The 22200-nt window shown below is 41.8% G+C and overlaps 1 protein-coding gene across 3 annotated transcripts in view; it reads left to right on the forward strand.

Annotated features, from left to right (window-relative positions):
• The window catches only part of atad2b (ATPase family AAA domain containing 2B), a 101393-nt gene that overhangs the window by 8674 nt on the left and 70519 nt on the right, over positions 1-22200 (forward strand). For all 3 annotated transcript variants that reach the window (XM_078399300.1, XM_078399302.1, XM_078399301.1), the window contains exon 2: positions 20616-20782. In XM_078399300.1, coding sequence (XP_078255426.1) covers positions 20616-20782 — 167 coding nt within the window. The remainder of the gene's footprint in view (positions 1-20615; positions 20783-22200) is intronic.

Here is a 22200-nt window from a genome sequence, read left to right on the forward strand (position 1 = left end):
TGGGTAGTCAGACCTGATGACAATGGGTATGGAGGATCGGTTAGGCCAGTTGCTGATGAGTATGATCTCGCTCTTCTTGCAGTTTACTCTGGCTCCTGATGCCAACTCAAACTGGTTGTAGGTGCTGATCAATCTGTGGACGTAACCTTAGATAGGAGCAGAAGATGATGACGTTTTCCGTGTATTTTGAATGGAGTGCCCCCATTGCCTGGTAATGTCAACCCTCTTACTCTCATGTCCTTCCTGATGGATTTAACATAGGGTTTCTGAACAGCAGATAAACAAGACAGGGGAGATTGGGCAACCCTGCCTGATTAGACTTGTTGGGGGAACCTATCAGTTCCCCACCCATTGATTTGTGCTGCACTACAGATGTCCATGTAGAGTAATTGGATCCAGTACCTTATTATCTCTCCGATGCGCATTTTGAAGAGTGCATCCATCATGTACAGGTGCAATATCCTGTGGAAGGCCACCTCCAAGCTGACTGGGCAGGTGTCCACCCTTCTGCTCTGCATGTAAGGTGATGGTATCTCTAGAGCATGTCTCAAACCAGGATGGTGTTGGATCCTCAGACTATTAACTCTACATACATTGGTGTTTCTCCATATAGTGGAATGTTTATTTGTTTCTGTGACTTCTCAACCCAAAGAACTGTTAGTTTAATGCAGGTAAGCAGTCCTTCTCAAGGAGCGGGTACAGGTGTGGGAAACAAATCAGTGAACAAGCCGGTGGAGTCACAGCATGAGTTCTCGAACTTGGTATAGTTATTGAGAATATAAGGGAACTCGCATACAGTTGCCTTATACTATTTGCATTATGTGGGCAAAATTGGTTATAATGCTATTTCTATCAGGAACTGGAAAAACACTGAAAAGTTACTTTGAAAACTGACAAGCAGAAAAACAGTTGAGGGAGAAGAAACTGTCTCCATGTAACCTCCCTGGTCGAATCATACACAATAATCTCGTATGTTTCACCACAGTTGGCTATTGAAATTGGCAAGAATAACTTCTATTGACACCTGTGCAACGATACTCTATTAAACTATGTAACATACAGCTTTTAGTATTTTTACCAGTAACAAAAATAGATTTGTAGCTATTGAGAGGACAATTATTTGAAAATACTGCAGAGAAAGAACTTTGTTATAGAGAGTCTGAAACTCTAGCTATTAACCCCTTCTCCCCATTGACACAATTGTTTTTAATAACATGTTGTTTCTTAGGAATGCAACTATCATGTTGTACCTGTACTTTCTTGATCCTCCTGGTCATTAATCCCTGAATTCAAAGCTGACCTGTCAACTGTCTAAATCTACAGGCTATTTGTCATTTGCTGCTGTATGTGCAGAAATTTATTTTTGATGAACATTCTTAAAATGTTTAGAATTTAGAGTCAATGATGATGATAAGCGGTTATGTTGCCACGTCAGGATGGTGTAGAACATAGTGGGCAATCTACAAGTAGTGTCCTGGATAGCACTGACTGACCTGAGAGTTGTTGAATTTTGTCATACTTCTAATGTGCCTTGTAGATAATAAAAAGGCTTGGGGAGTGAGAGAATGTAAGTGACTTAATGCAAGATACCCAGCCTCTGACATGCTCTTGTAACGGTGGTATTTGGATACAAAATGCTGGAGTAACTCAGCGGGACAGGCAGCATCTCTGGAGAGAAGGAATGAGTGATGTTTCGGGTCGAGACCCTTCAGATTGATGTCAGGGGAGTGGGAGGGACAGAGATAGAATGTAGTCGGAGGTGGTATTTAGATGATTGATTCAGTTGAGGTTTTGGGCAAATGACATTGACAGTGGTGGGACCATGGGATGATAATGCTATTGAATGTCAAGGATAGGCTGGAGATGTTCATTGCATCTTTTTTTGTGGTGCCAATATGGCTAGGCACATTTCAATACATGCCTGAATGGTATTTTGGGTCTGTGTGCTTGCCAGTAAAGACTTCTTCATTTATTGCGGAGGTGAGAGTGTCTTGAACATTGCAAACATTTCCACTTATTATGAAGTGTTTGTCATTGAAGTATCCATGATGGCCTATGAATAATTCATAACTTTTCGTTCTTATCAACTGTTTCTTCTTCAAACAACACAGTCGTTACCGTGTAGTCGTGGTGCTTGTGGTAAAAAACTGTTTTCTCTCGAGACTAAACTGACCCCCAATCTCTGTGGCTATACTAGCCTCCTCAGATGTAGACACTAGAAATATTAAACATGGCCATAGTATAATGACAGTAACTAATTTTAACGTAAATGGCTCCTACACACCGGCCCTAATTGTTCTACGTTTATAACAAAGCAATTACCAATTGGGGTGACAGAATCAGGAGATGTAGAATCAGTACGGATAGAAATGAGGAATTGTAAGGGTGAAAAGACCCTAATGGGAGTTATCTACAGGCCCCCAAACAGTAGCCTCGACATTGGGTGCAAGTTGAATCAAGAGCTAAAATTGGAATGTCGCAAACGTAATGCTACAATGGTTATGGGAGATTTCAACATGCAGGTAGACTGGGAAAATCAGGTTGGTAATGGACCCAGGAAAGAGAGTTTGTGGAATGCCTCCGAGATGGATTCTTGGAGCAGCTTGTACTGGAGCCTACCAGGGAGAAGGCAATTCTGGATTTAGTGTTGTGTAATGAACCTGATCTGATAAGGGGACTCAAGATAAAAGAGCCATTAGGAGGCAGTGATCACAATATGATGTTTTGCTCTACAAATTGAGAGGGAGAAGGGAAAATCGGAAGTGTCAGTATTACAGTATAGCAAAGGGGATTACAGAGCCATGAGGCAGGAGCTGGCCAGATTTGACTGGAAGGAGGCCCTAGCAGGGAAGACGGTGGAACAGCAATGGCAGATATTCCTGGGAATAATGCAGAAGTTGCAGGATCAATTTATCCCACAGAGGAGGAAAGATTCTAAGGGGAGTAAGAGGCACCTGTGGCTGACAAGGGAAGTCAAGGACAGCATAAAAATAAAAGAGAAGTATAACATAGCAAAGAAGAGTGGGATGTCAGAGGATTGGGACTCTTTTAAAGAGCAACAGAAGATAACTAAAAAGGCAATACGGGGAGAAAAGATGAGGTACGAGGGTAAGCTAGCCAATAATATAAAGGAGGATAGTAAAAGCTTTTTTAGGTATGTGAAGAGGAAAAATAGTCAAGGCAAATGTGGGTCCCTTGAAGACAGAAGCAGGGGAATTTATTATGGGGAACAAGGAAATGGCAGACGAGTTGAATCGGTACTTTGGATCTGTCTTCACTAAGGAAGAAACAAACAATCTCCCAGATGTTCTAGTGGCAAGAGATCCTGGGGTGATGGAGGAACTGAAGGAAATCCACATTAGGCAGGAAAAGGTGTTGGGTAGACTGATGGGACTGAAGGCTGATGAATCCCCAGGGCCTGATGGTCTGCATCCCAGGGTACTTATGGAGGTGGCTCTAGAAATTGTGGACGCATTGGTGATCATTTTCCAATGTTCTATAGATTCAGGATCAGTTCCTGTGGATTGGAGGGTAGCTAATGTTATCCCACTTTTTAAGAAAGGAGGGAGAGAGAAAACAGGAAATTATAGACCAGTTAGTCTGACATCAGTGGTGGGGAAGATGCTGGAGTCAATTATAAAAGAGGAGATTGCGGAGCATTTGGATAGCAGTAACAGGATCGTTCCGAGTCAGCATGGATTTACGAAGGGGAAATCATGCTTGACTAATCTTCTGGAATTTATTGAGATGTAACTAGGAAAATGGACAGGGGAGAGCCGGTGGATGTGGTGTACCTCGACTTTCAGAAAGCCTTCGACAAGGTCCCACATAGGAGATTAGTGGGCAAAATTAGAGCACATGGTATTGGGGGTAGGGTACTGACTGACATGGATAGAAAATTGGTTGGCAGACAAAAGCAAAGAGTGGGGATAAATGGGTCCCTTTCAGAATGACAGGCAGTGACTAGTGGGGTACCGCAAGGCTCGGTGCTGGGACCGCAGCTATTTACAATATACATTAATGACTTGGATGAAGGGATTAAAAGTACCATTAGCAAATTTGCAGATGATACAAAGCTGGGTGGTAGTGTGAACTGTGAGGAAGATGCTATGAGGTTGCAGGATGACTTGGACAGGTTGTGTGAATGGGCGGATGCATGGCAGATGCAGTTTAATGTGGATAAGTGTGAGGTTATCCACTTTGGTGGTAAGAATAGGAAGGCAGAGTATTATCTGAATGGTGTCAAGTTAGGAACAGGCGACGTACAACGAAATCTGGGTGTCCTAGTGCATCAGTCACTAAAAGGAAGCATGCAGGTACAGCATGCAGTGAAGAAAGCCAATGGAATGTTGGTCTTCATAAAAAGAGGAATTGAGTATAGGAGCAAAGAGGTCCTTCTGCAGTTGTACAGGGCCCTACTGAGACCGCACCTGGAGTACTGTGTGCAGTTTTGGTTTCCAAATTTGAGGAAGGATATTCTTGCTATTGAGGGCATGCAGCGTAGGTTTACTAGGTCAATTCCCGGAATGGGGGGACTGTCATATGTTGAAAGACTGGAGCGACTAGGCTTGTATACACTTGAATTTAGAAGGATGAGAGGGGATCTTATCGAAACATATAAGATTATTAAGAGGTTGGACACGTTAGAGGCAGGAAACATGTTCCCAATGTTGGGGGAGTCCAAAACCAGGGGCCACAGTTTAAGAATACGGGGTAGGCCATTTAGAGCGGAGGTGAGGAAAAATGTTTTCAGTCAGAGAGTTGTGAATCTGTGGAATTCTCTGCCTCAGAGGGCAGTGGAGGCCAATTCTCTGCATGCATTCAAGAGAGAGCTAGATAGAGCTCTTAAGGATAGCAGAGTCAGGAGGTATGGGGAGAAGGCAGGAACGGGATACTGATTGAGAATGATCAGCCATGATCACATTGAATGGCCTACTCCTGCACCTATTGTCTATTGTCTATATCAAAAACAAAAGTAATATGCAACTTCTTCTTGCGTTTGAGGCAGCAGAAATGATGTAACGCCCTCCAGGCGCTGTTGCCAGTGCAATGTGCTGTTGTCAAGGGCCGTGAGGTCTACCCCTGCACCAGGGGGGACGGAGGACAGTGCAGTCGAAAATGACATGCTGCGCTATTTGCTGGTCTGCTCCACACACAGGCTGCTGATGGATGCAACCCCCAACGATGCATGTTGGCATTGAACCGGCTGACCCCTGTGCGGAGCCGGTTCAGGGCGACCCACTCTTTGCGGGGCATGTCGAAGCCGGGTGGGGCTGTGGTGTTCGGTGCGACAGTGAATTGAGGAGGTCGCGATGTCTTCCCAGCTGGTTCTCCATGCTCTTAGTATGTTGAAACCGGAGCCACAGAGGGTCGCTGCATGACAGGAGAAAGGGTGACGAGATGACAGGCGTTGAGTCCCAGTTGCTGTGAATCCTGTGCGAGGTGGTGCAAAGGATGTTTGGCGTCCGATGGGGCCTTGCAGGACCAGCCTATGAGTGAAGAACTCTCTGCGGAGCTTGGCGGGTACGATACCTGCGAGCACCGGCAGGAGATCTGTCGGAGTAGGGCGTAGGCAGCCAGTGAATCGCATGGTGTCGTTGAGGGTGGCTTCTAGCTTGCTGGTATGAGCGCTGCGGCACCATGCTGGGGCAGCGTACTCAGCAGCGCTGTACACGAGTGCAAGAGCACTGGTTCGAAGAGTAGATGTCCTGGTGCCCCATGACGATCTGGCCAAGCAACGCAGGAGGTTGTTCCGTGCCGAGACTTTAGCACGGAGAGCTTCAAGGTGTTGCATATAATATGCATTATATGTTGGCAGTCAAACGTCTTCAATCTTCTCCTTCACCTAGAAGCAGACATATCTTGGTTATCGGTCTTACCAAGATGTTGTCCTTAATCTGAAGTCATACAGTACGCACAAACCTTCATGACCTCTCTTGCAATGGAGTTAGCTTTGACAATCCAGTATTTTGTACGAAGTTTCGACAGCATATAATTTCTTCCTCCATGGCCAATCTGTTCATGAATATGTCGTAACAGCAATTTTGAAATATGAAAGTCCTTTGAGAGAATAAGAGGATGCTTAGCTTCTTCAGGCAACGCTAGTTTATTCAGGTGACCACCTACTCTCAGAAGTCCATTATCCAGTATCGGATCAAACCTGTATAAATGACTACTTCTTTTAACACCATGCTCACCAGCTTTTAATGTTGATAGCTCTTCCTTGTATCCTTGTCTTTGACAGAAAGAGATAACTGCATTTTCTGCCTTAAAAAGATCATCAGGACATAAACACTGACCTCACTATGGTGCTTTAAAGACTTGCATCTCTTTGTCTACCTTTTTTTCCAGCTTGCCAGGATCTGTTTCAAAGCTACTCATTGCAGCCTGAGTTTCCTTTCTCTTACGAGTTCAATGCAAAAGCATTGTCTTTACTTTAAGAAACCAAGCTACCACAGTCTTCAACTTATTCCATGATGAGAAATGGGTAATTAAATAGTTTGTTGAATCCAATGGTTCCTTGGTAATGGCGTTCACTGAGATGTCTTGTTTGATCTCCGGATCATTAGCAGAGATTTCAGATTCCAGGTTAAGCTTTGGGCATTCTCGGTCTGGTTTACAGAGAAACTCTGGCCCATTGATCCATCTCTTGCTGCTTAAGAAGCGGTCTGCTGTTAATCCTCTAGAGGCTTAATCCACAGGATTTTCCTTGGTATTAACATATTTCCATTGTGATACATTAGTAGCATCCCTTACAAAAGAGATCCTGTTTGCTACAAATGTTAGGAAGTGTTTGTTTTCATTGTTGATGTACTTAAGCACTGTCATGCTATCAGTCCAGAAGGTAAATTCCTCCATACTAGATATTTCCATACTTGTGATATGATAACTATCGTATCATTTCTGATCATTCATGGTATTCAAGAGAAGCTTAATCTTTTCTCCTGTGATGTCCAGCCTTCTCATCAAGCTTTCTGTGCAAAAGGTAGCTGAACTTCCACTGTCCAAAAATGTGTATGTTTGCAACACTGTATTCCCCTTGTTGCTTCTTACCTGTACTGGTAAGATGGAGAAAATACAGGTTTCTACCCCGGCCCCAATATGCACATTTATCCGAGGTGAGGCAACAACATCACTCGTAGCTGGCTTCTCCTTTTGTTCTATTTGTTCTGGCTTCTCGTTCGTATTCTTCTGTTCAGTGTGAAGTAATTCAGGATGATCTTGTTTGCACATATGCTATCCGATTCCTGCAGTCTTTAACCATGTGTCCTTTCTTCAAACATCCATAACAAATTCCCTTCTTCAAGAAGTCAATTTTTTCTTTATATTCCTTCTTCTTGAATTTTCGACACCACCTTATGGTGTGACCAACTTCATTACATGACAAACAAACCCCTTGTGGCTAATGGTGGATGCATCTCTTTTCATTCCGCCTTTCATTTCTACAGGCATTACAGAGGTAGCAAAACTGCTTTCCTTAGGTCCTGATCTTCCTTTGGTTTTAGTAAAAGGTAGAGCCTTTGACAGTTGCAGTTGGTTTAGGATCTTGAATATTCCCATGGCGTAGATTTGACATTAACTGTACTTTCTTTCCATGAAATTCACCAGGTCAGGAAGCTTGGCCTCTCTTTCGTCAACCTCCTGCTTTATCTCCACTTTTCTCTAAGCTATAGGGCAGTTTTAGAATGATAGCCTTCATATCACTAACGACATTGATCAACCACATGGTTGATATTTCTCATTGAATTACAACAACCCCTAAGAAATATTGCAAACTCATGCAAAGCGTTCACATCTTCCGCCTTGATAACTGATCAAGCAAAGGCCTTCTTCATGTATGCATTAGCAATCTTCTGTTTGTTACCAAAATGCTCTTTAAGCAACTCTCTTGCCATTCGATAGCTCCCATCCGCAGGCAAATGTCGACAACTTTTAACAAGCTGGTTCGAATATCCGGTTGTGTATTGCTTCAGAAATCGTAAGTGATCTCTGTGACTAGTAGTTTTCATTTCCACTCCTTCAAATGCTATTATGAAAGTTTCATATTGCAAAGGATCACCATCATATTTGGGAATTTCCATTGGGGGTCAGGTGGAAGAGAGATTTTGTTAAGCTTGGAGCTCGCTGATTCTCGTTTGATTCCTCACCAATTCATAGAATTAATTTTGAGATCCCTGGGTTGGTGCAGATCGATCTGGGTAAATTTTGTCACGAGTCCCATGACCAGTTGTTTGTCTCTGGCTGGGCGCAGGTGGCTGATGAACAGGCCTCTGAGAAGAGTATTGGGTTGACTTATTTCGAGCCTCAACAGACATCCCAAAGGTTGGTTGCTTCGGTCTAGCACCCGGTTGCATTGGTGAAGTTTTGTCGCCCATCCGTTTACTCCGTGCCAGTTCTGCGTCACGAGAGCAGACTGGCTGTTTCCAGCTTAGTAGCTCCATCTTGGACCAAGGAACTCTTCTTCTGAGATACTCGAGCTGCATTTTGATCTTTGGCCTTCCAGTATGTTCCCCCTTACTCTGGCAACTGCCAGCTTTGTGGCTATTTCCAACCATTCCTTCTCCTTCCTCAACCCGCCTATTTCGTTCCTCAGCCTCCCTCTTCAGCTGTTCATGTTCCTCAATCTCATATTTTTTCTCCAAGACGGCAGCTTCTAGCGAGAGAGCAGCCATCTCGGCTTCGGCTTCCATTTGAGCAGAGACCCTTGTAGTTGAACTGGCTACAATACCAGATTTATGTCTTGATCTTCGTGTTGAAACGTTCAAGACACTTCCCTGAGATGTAATTTCTTCTCCCACTTCAATACCTTGATGCATTGCTTCTCCCATTTCAGAGTGCAATGTTCGGGCTACGATTTCAGACAACCACTTCTCTGCGTCTGTCATGAAACCATGGAAAAAGTCCACTCTTTCTTGGAACCATTGAGTGTGCCAATCAAGTTGCTCCTTTGGTAGTTGTAAACACAGTATTGAGTGTTGTTTTTCTCCAACCCCATGGCAAAGGTCGAGTAATTGATCCAGATTAGATTGTACTCTCCTCGCATTCTCATCTGATTCCATTAGTTCCTTCTGGTATTCAATTGACTTGATGACTTGCTTCTACAACTTGTCTCTATCCTTCTGACATCTTTCCAGGTAGGCTGCTTCTCCCTGCTCCGATAGCTTGACGTTTCTCTGCTCATATCTTCTTGATTCTTGCTCCGCATCTCCCTCCTGTGGTGGTTCTTCTTCATACTTATCTGCTGAAAGATCCATGTTGAATTGGTGCTTATGGCTATGTTCCATAAATACCAGAAGAATTCAAAATAGAATGGGTATTTCCTCAAAACACATAATTATTTTCAAGGTTGTGAAGGTCTTCTTGTCAGTGTCTATGGTAAACAATCGCTAGCTGAGTACACCTTATCTTGTAGAAATTCACAACATCGTTATTTTCAAGGTCGTACTCCGTGTTTGGTTTGCTTATCTTCATGTAGCATAAACAAGCTTCTTATTGTATCAGACAGTACTTCTGCAGAATTTTCCCACAGGCTTTAATTTTTTTAAACTTCTTAGCTTAAAATTACGACTAAACAGTCATGACTACTCCATATACCCGGTCAATGAAGTCTTCAATCTTCCAATGATCCAGGTGTAGACTGTGTCAATTTGCCTTCGACTGGCAGATTCTTTGTTCCAGGATTTAAGCTTTAATCTCTGGCAGAGATTCAGCTTCTTTCTTCTTCAGTTCCTTGTAGAATCGGATTTTACTTGTCCACTCGTAGATCAGTTTTTTTTAGATTCCACTCGTAGAACAGTTCTTTACTTAGATTCCACTCGTAGAACAGTTTTTTATACCGACTCAAAGACCAAACTTTGATAGCCATTACTGCTCGGGGATGTGTGGAGATATAGCTTACGCAAACACCGCACTCTGAGATAGCAAAAACAAATCTTCCAAACGCTCTTTCTTGATTAATTGGTCTTTTTTAAAGTAGCACAAATCAAAAGCGTAATTCGTAACTTTTCGTTCTTATCAACTGTTTCTTCTTCAAACAACACAATCGTTACTGTGTGGTCGTGGTAAAAAACTGTTTCTCTCCATCCTCTGTGACTAAACTGACCCCCAATCTCTGGCTACGCTAGCCTCCTCAGATGTAGAAACTCCCCATTACGTATCAAATCACACCCACAAGCATGTAAAAAAGACAAAAACTAGAAATATTAAACATGGCCATAATATAATGATAGTAACTAATTTGAGCGTAAATGGCTTCTACAAGGACAATTAATTCACCTCTTCTTGAGAAGTGAGACAATGAAGAAGGGAAATGAGGCTTAGGGAAAGCGGAGGAATCCTGGACATTAAAAAAACAGATTTGATATGACAGGATGCATGGCAGTGGATGTAACGTTTCATTTTTGGGAATGGATGATTTTCAGTTCTCCAAAATTTAACTAAGTGTCTGTAAATGCACTTTAAGTAGTAGTAGGTTGGTGTGTTGGGGGTAATAGTAATGGGATGTTGAGAAAAATAATGTAACAATAAACAACGTTAAGTGTACAATATCCTAGTGAAGATATATTCAATATGCTGACATGAGGAATAGTTCTGCACTATTTTGATATCTGAAGGGCAAGCTAGCTACAATTGTGAATGAAAAATATTAGCTGATACCAATTAACAGTTAAGCTTTGAGAACACAAATGCAAAAACTTAAACATAGCTGCAGCAGCATTAATAATGGAATAGTTCAACCCACTTTTTTATTTTTTTAAAATCCCCACAAAGAAGCATTCTTCGATGAAGCCATTCATTTTCACTTCAAAAATGTTGAGGCTTTCAGAAAAATGTTAATGGCATTAACAAAGGTTCCAGTGAAAACTGCTATTAGCAGTCAGAATTATCTGAGAATCCAACATTAGCGATCAGTCGTTGCAAAATACAGCAGCTTTAATGATGACAAATAAACCTGTCATGGATATTTTTAGGGTGGAGATTGACAGATTTTTGATTAATATGGGTGTCACGGCTTATGGGGAGAAGGCAAGAGAATGGGATTGAGAGGGAAAGATGGGTCAGCTGTGATTGAATGGCGGAATAAACTTGTTGGGCCGAATGGCCTAATTCTGCTTCTATAACTTGGGAACGTGTGTTTATTCATTGAATATTCACCATTGTATTTGTGGTGAGCCAAATCCAAATTGGGAATCGCGGAGAGCAAGGACGGACCCGGCGGCCAAAAAGAACAGATCCGGTGACCGTGAGAACGACGACCCAGTGGGCTGCTTGTGGCCATGAGTGGCGGCGGGTCTGGTTTGCCACTGCGAACGAGGACCCGGCGTGCCGCTGCCTGAGGGAAAGCTTAGAAGCTCTGAAGACCGGAGAGTTGAGAGGGGAGCCCCATTGGCGACTACAGATGCTAGGAGTCCACCGGTAGGAGAGGGATCGGGGTATTTCCAGCACCTTCAACATCGGCTGCAGGAGGCGCTCCCCCGGGACACCAGCAGCTTTTAGCTCCCCTGAACCAGGTAAGACCGGACTTTGCAAAGACCGGACTTTGCACTTTTTCTTTGTAAACAGCGCCAAAATGTGGCGACTGCATTTGTGGGTTATGCAAAAGAATTTCACTGTGCTGTGCACACGTAACAATAAAGAACCATTGAAGTGACTTGGATTGCTTGTTGCTCATGAACCGCATGGAGAAGGTCAACAAGTACAAGCTTGATGGACATAAAGGGAAGGAAGTACGACCAATCATTTTTGAGCTTGCTGAATATTATTTATTCATATAATTCCAGGTAATTGTTCTTCTCTGATCCATTTGTCAGCATGCACAGGGATATTAACTGTTGATGAGAAGATTTTGTTCTGAGCCTGGCTTTACCATTTTTACTTGTTTGCAATTTCTAGGACAAATTTGTATGGTAATCCAGAGAGGCAGCCCTGAATATTTTTTCCATTTTTCTTTTCTCTTCGTCCTCCTCAAAAGACGGTCCTGAAATTAGGTCCAGAACTTTGAGTCCTTTTGTACAAACCAGCATCTGCAGCTCCTAATTTTAAAGGGAACTAGACCAAGTGGACCCGTTGGGCCCAAACCTCTCCTGCAATGGCGCAGCACCCTCTCCTCCCCCCCCTCCCCTCCATCCTCCCCTTCATCCGTCCCCCCTCCCCTCTCCTCCCCCCCCTCTCCTCCCTACTCCCCCATCCCTCCCTGCCCTGCTCTACTCCCTCCCTGCCCTGCTCTACTCCCTCCCTCCCCGCTCGGCCTAACCGTGGACCTGTGGCCGTGGGTGGGCAAGGGAGGACAGGGAGAAGACACGGCCCCATTTCTCCTGCGGGCCGGGCGTGGAGCCGAAGCCTCTCCTGCAGCTCGGCTGCGAGCGCGGGGACGGCCATCTTGTGGATCCTCTGCCGCTGCGCTGCACCACGGGCACCTTCAGGTGGTCCTCCGGGGGGGGGGGGGGGGGGGGGGAGCGCATTTATTAAAGTTTATAATGTAAATTGTTTTTTTTAAAGTAACAAAAGGGGTTTATTTAGACCACGGGGGAATGGTGAGTAGGGTGAGCCTAAAATTGTCGCGCTGTCGTGTACCGTTTTGGCTGTGTAGAGGGCATGGTACATACAAAAACATATACACACAAACAAACCGAGTTTTAGTAACATACATAGAATAGATATAGATAAATATGGGTAACAGGGCTCCAGTCATTTTAAAGATGAAGTGCAGGAGACAGACCCCTGGTGAAATTAAAGGCTGCACTGGAGATGGTCTTTGGTGCGTGGCCTAATCATTGCTCTGTTTTATGAGCGATCTTGCTGTTTCTTTATTCCGGAATTATTCTATAAAACCTGTTATTCCAGTCCTAAGCACCTACAACAGCTGGCTCTAAATAGATTGTGACATTTGGTTTGTTATTCACTGGTTCTGTACTGGCTGAGGTACAGTGAAATTCTATTTTCACTGCCTTGTCCATTTTCCACGTAAAGATGTGTATTTGTTTATTTGATGTGTATTTTTATCCTGTGGAAAGCCTTAAGACTTTCTTGATTTGCTTGATTACAGTACACATAAATAACCAAAGATCTATACAACAAAATAATTTTCTTCCTCTTTGGCCATGTTACTTTATTCAACCAAGGTTTTCTAATTGGTACTTCAAGGGAAGGAACTGAGGAACTGCAGGGATTCATAAACATGGATATGGACACAGATATTAAAAGTTTAGAGGGATATGGGCCAAACGCGGGCAGCTACGACTAGTGTAGACAGGGCATCTTGGTCAGCATGGGCAAGTTGGGCGGAAGGGCTTGTTTCTGTGCTGTATGACTTGATGACAACTCATGACAACCCTTGCTCAGATATTTGGCTGAGTTACCCCAGCATTTTGTGTCTATCTCGAAAGCAGCTTTGAGCCATTGGCTGCAATGTCCATGGATGATATATTTACCTCCCCTGCTGCCATCTACACCCCCTTTTTTCTGTAGGTATTGTTGTTTATCAGCCTGTTTACCATCTGAACAACATCCTGATTGCCCCCCTCATTCCCTCCCTCGCCCCTGAATACTCACCAACACCCTCCCATTATTGAAACATTCCTTTGCAGCTGAAGAATGTGTGCAATGCACATCCCTTTAAAAACTGGCCTCGGATATCACGCCTTATTAAACCAACTGCTAGTAATTGTAAGAACTTGTAAATTGCCAATAAGAAATGTTGTTGGCGCCAGAAAAGTGGCACCACTTTGTGTACAGTCTCAGTGAAGTCTACTATTACACTACAATTGTTGCACTTTTGTACTTATCTATGATGGTGCTTATCTATAATATGATTTTACTGGATTGTGTGCAAAACAAAGATTTTCACTTGTGCCTAGGTTCATGTGACAATAAATATTGTCATCAGCAGCATTATCATCAGAAACCTTGAGCTGAAAGCAACAGTCAGCATCAGCATGATCTCTGGAGAAAAGGAATGGGTGATGTTTGGATCGTCTGGATCTCTGGAGAAAAGGAATGGGTGATGTTTTGGGTCGAGAGCCTTCTTCAAACAGTCAATATCTGAAGAAGAGTCTTGACCTGAAACGTCACCGATTTCTTTTCTCCAGAGATGCTGCCTGAACCACTGAGTTACTTCAACATTTTGTGTCTTATTAACCAGCATCTGCAGTTTCTTCCTTTTTTAAGCCTGCAATATTGTTCTGTGAAACTTACAAATGAAAATCTTGTTCTTCATTCAGGTTTCTTATGTGATATTCAGGTGACACACTACATTGTTTGAATTCCATTGAACGGTAGTGAAGTAATATCGAGCCCAGCATTTCAAAGAGAATATAGTTTTAAATCGGAAACATACATGTTTAAGAATATAGTCAAATCTATTTTTTATTTAATTATTGCCAGTTAACTGCCCTGTTTTGAATTGTGACTGATGGATGATTCTGTGCCATGAGTAATTATTCATTCTGCAATTGATATTTTGTCTTCATTTCAATGATACTCTTGACAAATAATTACATTGGTCACTTGAGCGTTGTACCTGAACCTGTTGCGTCTGCTCATTTGCATTACCAAAAATTCAGAGGGAATATTGCTTTCCATCGAAGTGGTGGAACCCACTGTAGTGGGAATTTACTTTCCATTTTTTTCTAGATTTGATATTTTCCCTCCCTCTATCCAGATTTTTCCACCTACACGTAACACCTGGAAACATGATTCTTTGTCAGTCGAAAATGTTATCCCATTGAAGTTTGTCAAACAATGATTTTACGTTACCGTAGGAGTACAGCGAATCAGGCAGTATCTGTGGAAGGAAATGGAGAGACACTAGTTTGGGTTGGGCCCCTTCTTCAGGTTGATGGAGTAGAGAGGTGATAGCTGGTCATGATGAGAAGGGGTAGGGCAAGAGCTGGCAAGTGATAGGTTGATCCAGGTAAGGGGGGCTTATGCTCGTAGATATGAGAATTATAAAACATAGTGCTTTCACTTGTTGAGATCAATGAAGCAACATTTCTTTATACCTCCCCAATATTGTGCAACTCTGCAAAATATCACTTCAATGGAACAACTTGAGCTCATAAACAAACAATAAAAGGATCTTACATTTGAACCACATCAAAACTTTTTTCAAATGTCCAGCTGAGCATTTTATTAGTTCAGGCTTTCCTGAATATCTTCTTGGTGTCAAATAGATATATGTATTTGAGCTGTGGAGCACACAAGTCTTAACCTTGAATGTTTTTCCTTAAGTATATCCAACTTTGATTGCAATGTTTTGCCATTCTTTCATTATTTGATAGTCTTTCCCTATTAAGTTTCCTTCTTGCTTAACTCAAGCCATCTATTCTGTTATTAGTCTCATTGCTAGCTCCATTTTTCAACTGCCAATATTATCTTTAATTATCTAATTTCCTTCCCTTTCATTTCTAGATGTGTTGTAACATCATACTAGCTAGTTGCCAGCCCTGTTCCTTATTTCCATGTTTCAGAATTGCTGACTATAGCTAAGTGCAAAACAACAGATGTTTTCAAATTTTCTAGAGTTTGTCTCTTTTGATTTAAATGTTCTGTGTATTGCTGTGTCAACAGTTTATATTTATTTTTATCCAATACCTCTCGCTGTATTTATGAGGCACTTTACCTTTTAACTTTACCTTTGAACAACAGAATTTTATTCTTTAAAGATAGACACAAAATGCTGGAGTAACTCAGCAGGACAGGCAGCATCTCTGGATACTAGAAATGGGTGGCGTTTATTTGTGCTGCTTGTACCATTGGTATCTACACGTGCCTTGTCTATTGGAGTTTTGTAATCAGAAGACTTCCATGGGCTGTGACTGCCTCCTGGTATGGTACAAAATGCACCATTCCTTCACCCTGATGCACTGCAGCTTTGTCTCTAGTTCAATGAATCTGAGTCAAAACATCTTGGTCCTCAAATATTTACTGTAGAAGTGTTTGTCCTGGATCTCCCAGTGGAATGGCAAAAAGGTACAGCTCGCAGAAGCAGTAATCTTGAGTTCTTATAGAGTCATAGAGTGATGCAGCATGGAAACGAGTCCTTCGGCCCAACTTGCCCACCGGCCAACATGTCCCAGCTGCGGTAGTCCTACCTGCCTGTGTTTGGTCGATATCCCTCCAAACCTGTCCTATCCATGTACCATATAACTGTTGCTTAAACTTTGGAATAGTCCCAGCCTCAACTACCTCCTCTGGCAGCTTGTTCCATACACCAGCCATTCTATGTGTGAAAAAGTTACCCAGATTCCAATGAAATCTTTTCCCCTTTACCTTAAACCTATGTCTTCTGGTCCTCGATTGCCCTACTCTGGGCAAGAGACTCTGTGCATCTACCTGATCTTTTCCTCTCATGATTTTATACACCTCTATAAGGTCACCCCTCATCCTCCTGCGCTCCAAGGAATAGAGTCCCAGCCTATTCAACCTCTCCCTATAGATCAGACCCTCTAGTCCCAGCAACATCCTCATAAATGTTCTCTGTACCCTTTCCAGCTTGACAACATCTTTTCTATAATGTTACACAATAATGTTTGCCTATTTCCAAATCTTTTAAGTATCTCCCTAAACTGGTTTGCATGAATAGGTTTAATGACAGTCATTACATGACTGCCTGCTCTGGATTTAAAATTTAAACAAACAAGTATTAATTGAGTGCCTGACTGTTCAACACATGCCACCCCACAAAACAAACAAAAGTTATTCCACAACTTCATCACAGCCCAGCAAAGTCATGACACACTCAGAGAAACTGTTAGGTCAAAGGGGGCTTGTCATATTAAACCTAAAGACAAGGTGGAAATAAAATTGCCATAGGAGACAGTCATTTAAAAAAAATCTGTATATATGGATAGAATGTGCTTATTTTACTTTAACATGAAAGTTTAACATTAACTTTAACATTAAATTGTGCACAAAGGCATTTTCCCACAAAGTTACAGTATTTTGCCACAATGGTATGTTTGTGGATTTTTGTATCCTTTCTGCAACTTTGTATTTGATTCTTGATATTTTTGTGCTTTGTACTCTCAGTATTATGGAACCTGTTAAGTTTTCAAACTTTTTTTGGTCTTGGAAAAGTTGAGCCATTTATAGATATGGTGGAAATAAATGTAGGTGGATATATTTTAAATTATTTTTTATGGAAAGGGGTTAAGATGGTTTGCAACTTATAGCTCAGAATTGGCTGAAAGTGATTTTAATATTTCGTATGAAAGGGCCTGGCAAATATAGACTCACTGCAAAATTGATTAAGAAATTAGGGGGGATGTCCTAGAAGGCTCTTCAAATGAGGCCATATTAGTTGAGCATTGCGTTGAGTGTCTGTATAACTCGTTATCACTTTGCAAACAGCCAACAATGAACTATCGTAGACTTCACTTTTCCTTGATCATCGTTACCATATCTTTCATTTGTTCTATATCTCCCTGTATCATCGTCTATATCTCGTTTCCCTTTCCCCTGACTCTTGGTCTGAAGAAGGGTCTCGACCCGAAACCTAATTCCTTTTCTCCTGAGATGCTGCCTGACCCCGCTGTGTTACTCCAGCTTTTTATGTCTACAGTTTAAACCAGCATCTGCAGTTCCTTAGTTGTGTTTAGGAATAAAAAGGGGGCAGTCATTTTGGGGATATACTGCAGGGCTCCTCACAGTCAGATAGAGAAATTATAGATAGATAAATTACGGAAATGCAATGAATAGTAGGGTTATAGTAGTAGGGGATTTCAACTTCCTTAATATTAACTGGAATTCTGTCATTGTAAAAGGGAAACAGATATTGAATTTATGAAGTATATCAGGGAGCTTTATATACAGTAGAGACAGTACAGAACCTAATCTTAGAGAATGTAGCTGGGAAAGTGTTTGATGTGCATTTTGGTAACAGTGACCATTACGTTTTGGCACAGTAGTCTGGGAATACTTAGATGCAGGTGCATCTGTATCAGACAAGTGGAAATGATTCGGAAGTGAAATAATGAAAGTTCAGGGCCAACATGTTCCTGTGAGAGTGAAAGGTACAGACAGTAAGTTCAAAGAGCGCTAGACGTCACAGCATACGAAAGCTGCAAAAAGAAAAATAAAGAAACACATAGCAGATGTAGAAAATTGAAAACAATGGAGGCCCTACATGAATATAGTAAATTTAGGGACATAGTTGAAGAAGAAAATAGAGGGCAAAAGGTGCGGTACGAAATACCACAGGCAGTCACGATTAAGGAAAATCTAAAAGTATTTTGTAAGTATATCAGGGGAAGATGGTTATCAGGAAAGTAGTACGGCTTATCAGTGACCAAATACCTCACATGGCCACACACGTGACCAGTCATATTTGATCTCTGACCCTAAACAAACATTGTCAGCATAACATATTAAAATTTCACTTGATAAACTTTGACATATATAAGTCATATATACAGTACAAAACAATATACTATACAACATATCATCCACCAACATTTCCGTCACCTACAACGGGACCCCACCACTGGCCATATCTTCCCCTCCCCTCTCTGCGTTCCGCAGAGACCGTTCCCTCTGTAACTCCCTGGTCCACTCGTCCCTTCCTACCCAAACCACCCCAACCCCGGGCACGTTCCCCTGCAACCGCACGAGATGCAACACCTGTCCCTTTACCTCCCCCCTCAACTCCATCCAAGGACCCAAACAGTCTTTCCAGGTGAGACAAAGGTTCACCTGCACCTCCTCCAACCTCATCTATTGCATTCGCTGCTCTAGGTGTCAGGCTCAGCGATCGCTTCGCTGAACACCTGCGCTCGGTCTGCATTAACAAAACTGATCTCCCGGTGGCCGAGCACTTCAACTCCCCCTCCCATTCCCAGTCTGACCTTTCTGTCATGGGCCTCCTCCAGTGCCATAGTGAGGCCCACCGGAAATTGGAGGAACAGCACCTCATATTTCGCCTGGGCAGTTTGCAGCCCTGTGGTATGAACGTCGACTTCTCCAACTTTAGATAGTCCCTCTGTCCCTCCCTTCCCCTCCCCCTTCCCAGATCTCCCTCTATCTTCCTGTCTCCACCTATATCCTTCCTTTGTCCCGCCCCCCTGACATCAATCTGAAGAAGGGTCTCGACCCGAAACGTCACCCATTCCTTCTCTCCCGAGATGCTGCCTGACCCGCTGAGTTACTCCAGCATTTTGTGAATAAATCGATTTGTACCAGCATTTGCAGTTATTTTCTTATATCTTAATATATTATCTGTAATGCTTTCAGAATTAGAAGAGATGTATTCCACAATTTTTCACATTTTTGGTCACACACGTGATTAAGAATGGCCCTTGAAAGCTCTGATTGATTCTGACAGCAGTGAGTTCCAATTCTTAACCACTCTGCTTTTTTAAAAAGTACTCCATGATACCCATGGTAAACCATTCATGGAGGTAAGAGCCAGTAATAACAACTGTAGATGTGAAGATAGACTGTGCAGCAAAAGGAAGTGGGTATTAGTTTGAATGTGTGTCTTCCTTCTGTTTAAATAAGTCACTTTGTAGGAGAGAGTAGCATTACTTTAAAAACTGTAGTATAATGAAGTTATTGTCCATTTTTTATTTATCTCTGAAAAAGTATAAAAACAATGTAAGGGTGTCATTTCAAGCCCAAAAGCACACAAAGGCAACTTAGGAAACGGCAGATACAAGGGCAACATTTTGCTCTATACTACACCCATTTTTGAGACCATCATTTAAGAGAGCTATTGAGAAACATGATCTTCTGTATTGTTCTAAAAGTTTCTGTCTGTCCGTCTCTCAGGAACTTCATTTTTCAGGTTACGATATTACACAAGTAATAATTGAAAAGACCACGAGGCTGAACAGGCCTGTATTTACAGTTCTCAAGCCCATTTTCCTGTTTGGTCATCATGTTGAACAACTCTGATTTTCCTGAATCTTGGTTTGCTCCTACAGTAATACTATTTACTTCAGTGACTTTAATTGATGACGTGTATTTTTTATTTTTTAAATGTAATCTTTGCACCACAGGTCTGCAAAACTTCTCCAAAGTTCTAACATTTCAAAATCTACTTATTGATGCCACCAGTGTTTGAAAAGTTTGATTTAAGTCTGCTTGGATATTTCTGCCAAATTAAAAGTATTGTAAAGATTGATAATATGCATGGTATTCTTACCAACGTTATTTATTAATAATTTGAATTTTCCCACTTTTACTTTAAAGGTGATAAGATTACCATGCATATTATGGTTAATTTCTGTTGACTTGATCATTTAAATTATTGTGATAATTAACTAATCATTTTAGTTGATGTTCTATTCAACACCAATTTCATATTTTGACTTCGTGCTTATTGATCACTGCATCTTCACAACGAATTATTTTTACTTCCAATTAACAAATGCTGAATAGTTAAGATTGGAAAGGAAATTTTAACTATGAAAAATGGCAGGATCATTGCTGAGATACGATTTATGACGATGTTAATTTAAACTGTATATTACTGAAAGCATTCTCATTCTCTGCAATTTAATTTAAATCTGTTGGCTGGGAGAGAGAAAATCTTTGTTCAGTATATAAGCACAAAATTTGTTGTTAAATGTGTGGTCACTTTTTTATACAAAGTAAAATATATATATATTGTTTTACAGCAAGATCCTGGTAATGATGAAACTAGTTTAAGTGATTGTCAAGCAGAACCACCAGCAAAGCTAAGGCGAAGGAATGCTGATCCAGTTTCTGGCGATATTTCAACTGAACGTAATTCCCATAGCAGTGGTCCAGCAGAAGAATGGTGCGGCACAACAAGGCAATCTAGGTGAGCTGAATTAGCAGCATCTTTGTACCCGAGCGTTTATATGAAAGCATTGTGTGACAAAGCTAATGTTGGTACATTACAATTTGCATTATGTTTATTGCCATTTTATAACACTGTAAAGGGAATAACATAAATAATGTTTAGTGCAAAATAAAGCCAGTAAAGTCCGATCAAAAATAGTCCGAGGTTCTCCAAGGCGGTAGATGGTAGTTCAGCATTGCTCTCTAGGTTTAGCACTGCTCTCTAGTTGTTGGTCGGATGGTTCAGTTGCCTGCTAACAGCTGGGAAGAAGTGGGAACAGCTGTGTAAGGCTTTTTCCTTTTTCCTAGTAATGCTTTTCCCTAATTCATCAGTCGGTTGCAAGACCATTTCACTTTTTGCCCCCCAAAAACTTGCATGATATTAAGTACTGAACTGGGAACAGATTTTCTCTCTTCGTCCCACAAAACTCAAACCCTTTAGCAATTTTTTCCACTGTAATTATCCCTGACATCCTGTTTATTAACTGTTTCATCAGAACCTTGAAATGCATGTACCTGCTGTGCAGGAAACAGTTGTGATGAAACATTTCATGTTTCTAATTCCTCGTATTCTTTTTATATTGCATTGCACAATAACTGTATATAATACTTCAAATTTTATGGAAACATCCAAACCAGTGTTTGCATTTTACTTCACAAATCCTTTTTAAAAATTTAATTTATCTGGTAATAATAAGTCACTACTTTCTCAAACCCATTCTATCTGTATTTTCTTTTGCAAGCCTGAATCAGCCACTCCACTAATTTGCTCGCGTGATTTCAATTAAAAATAAACGCAACTGTTTAAGTCTTGTCAGCACTTTGTCTCGGTTATAACCATAGCAACTGCACCTGAGACTTCTGTGATGTTGGTATTGCAAACAAATTGTACTTTCACTGTATGGCTGACATAATACTTTAAACCAATATACAGTGTTCATATTTTTTTTTAGAGCCTGATTGATTCATTTTGCTTAATTATCTATACGTTACCAGTTACACCCCTCCCAACCCGTCCGAATTTGGCGGAAGGTTTCCGCTTTCTTATTTCATTTCCGCCATTCTGATTTTGCACAATGGATGCAGATAACAGCCCGTCCGATGCAGACGCCTGCCCTCCGGCTCAGCAGAACTCCGTGGCGATTAAATTGCCCGTGTTTTGGACGTCGCAGCCGCATGTATGGTTTGAGCAGCCTGAGACTCAATTTCATATTCGGCACATTACTGCTGATGACACAAAATATTATTACGTGGTTGGGGCTTTGGATCAGGACACGGCCGATTGTCTTGTTCATTTTTCTGCCTGCTGCTGGCAAGTATGACGGCCTTAAGGCGCTTCTATTGAGCACTTTTGGGCTCAGCAACCGCGGGCGGGCTGCGAGGAATCTGAACATGGGT

The sequence above is a fragment of the Rhinoraja longicauda genome, chromosome 5 (assembly GCF_053455715.1).
Source record: "Rhinoraja longicauda isolate Sanriku21f chromosome 5, sRhiLon1.1, whole genome shotgun sequence".
In the NCBI taxonomy this organism is placed as follows: domain Eukaryota; kingdom Metazoa; phylum Chordata; class Chondrichthyes; order Rajiformes; family Arhynchobatidae; genus Rhinoraja; species Rhinoraja longicauda.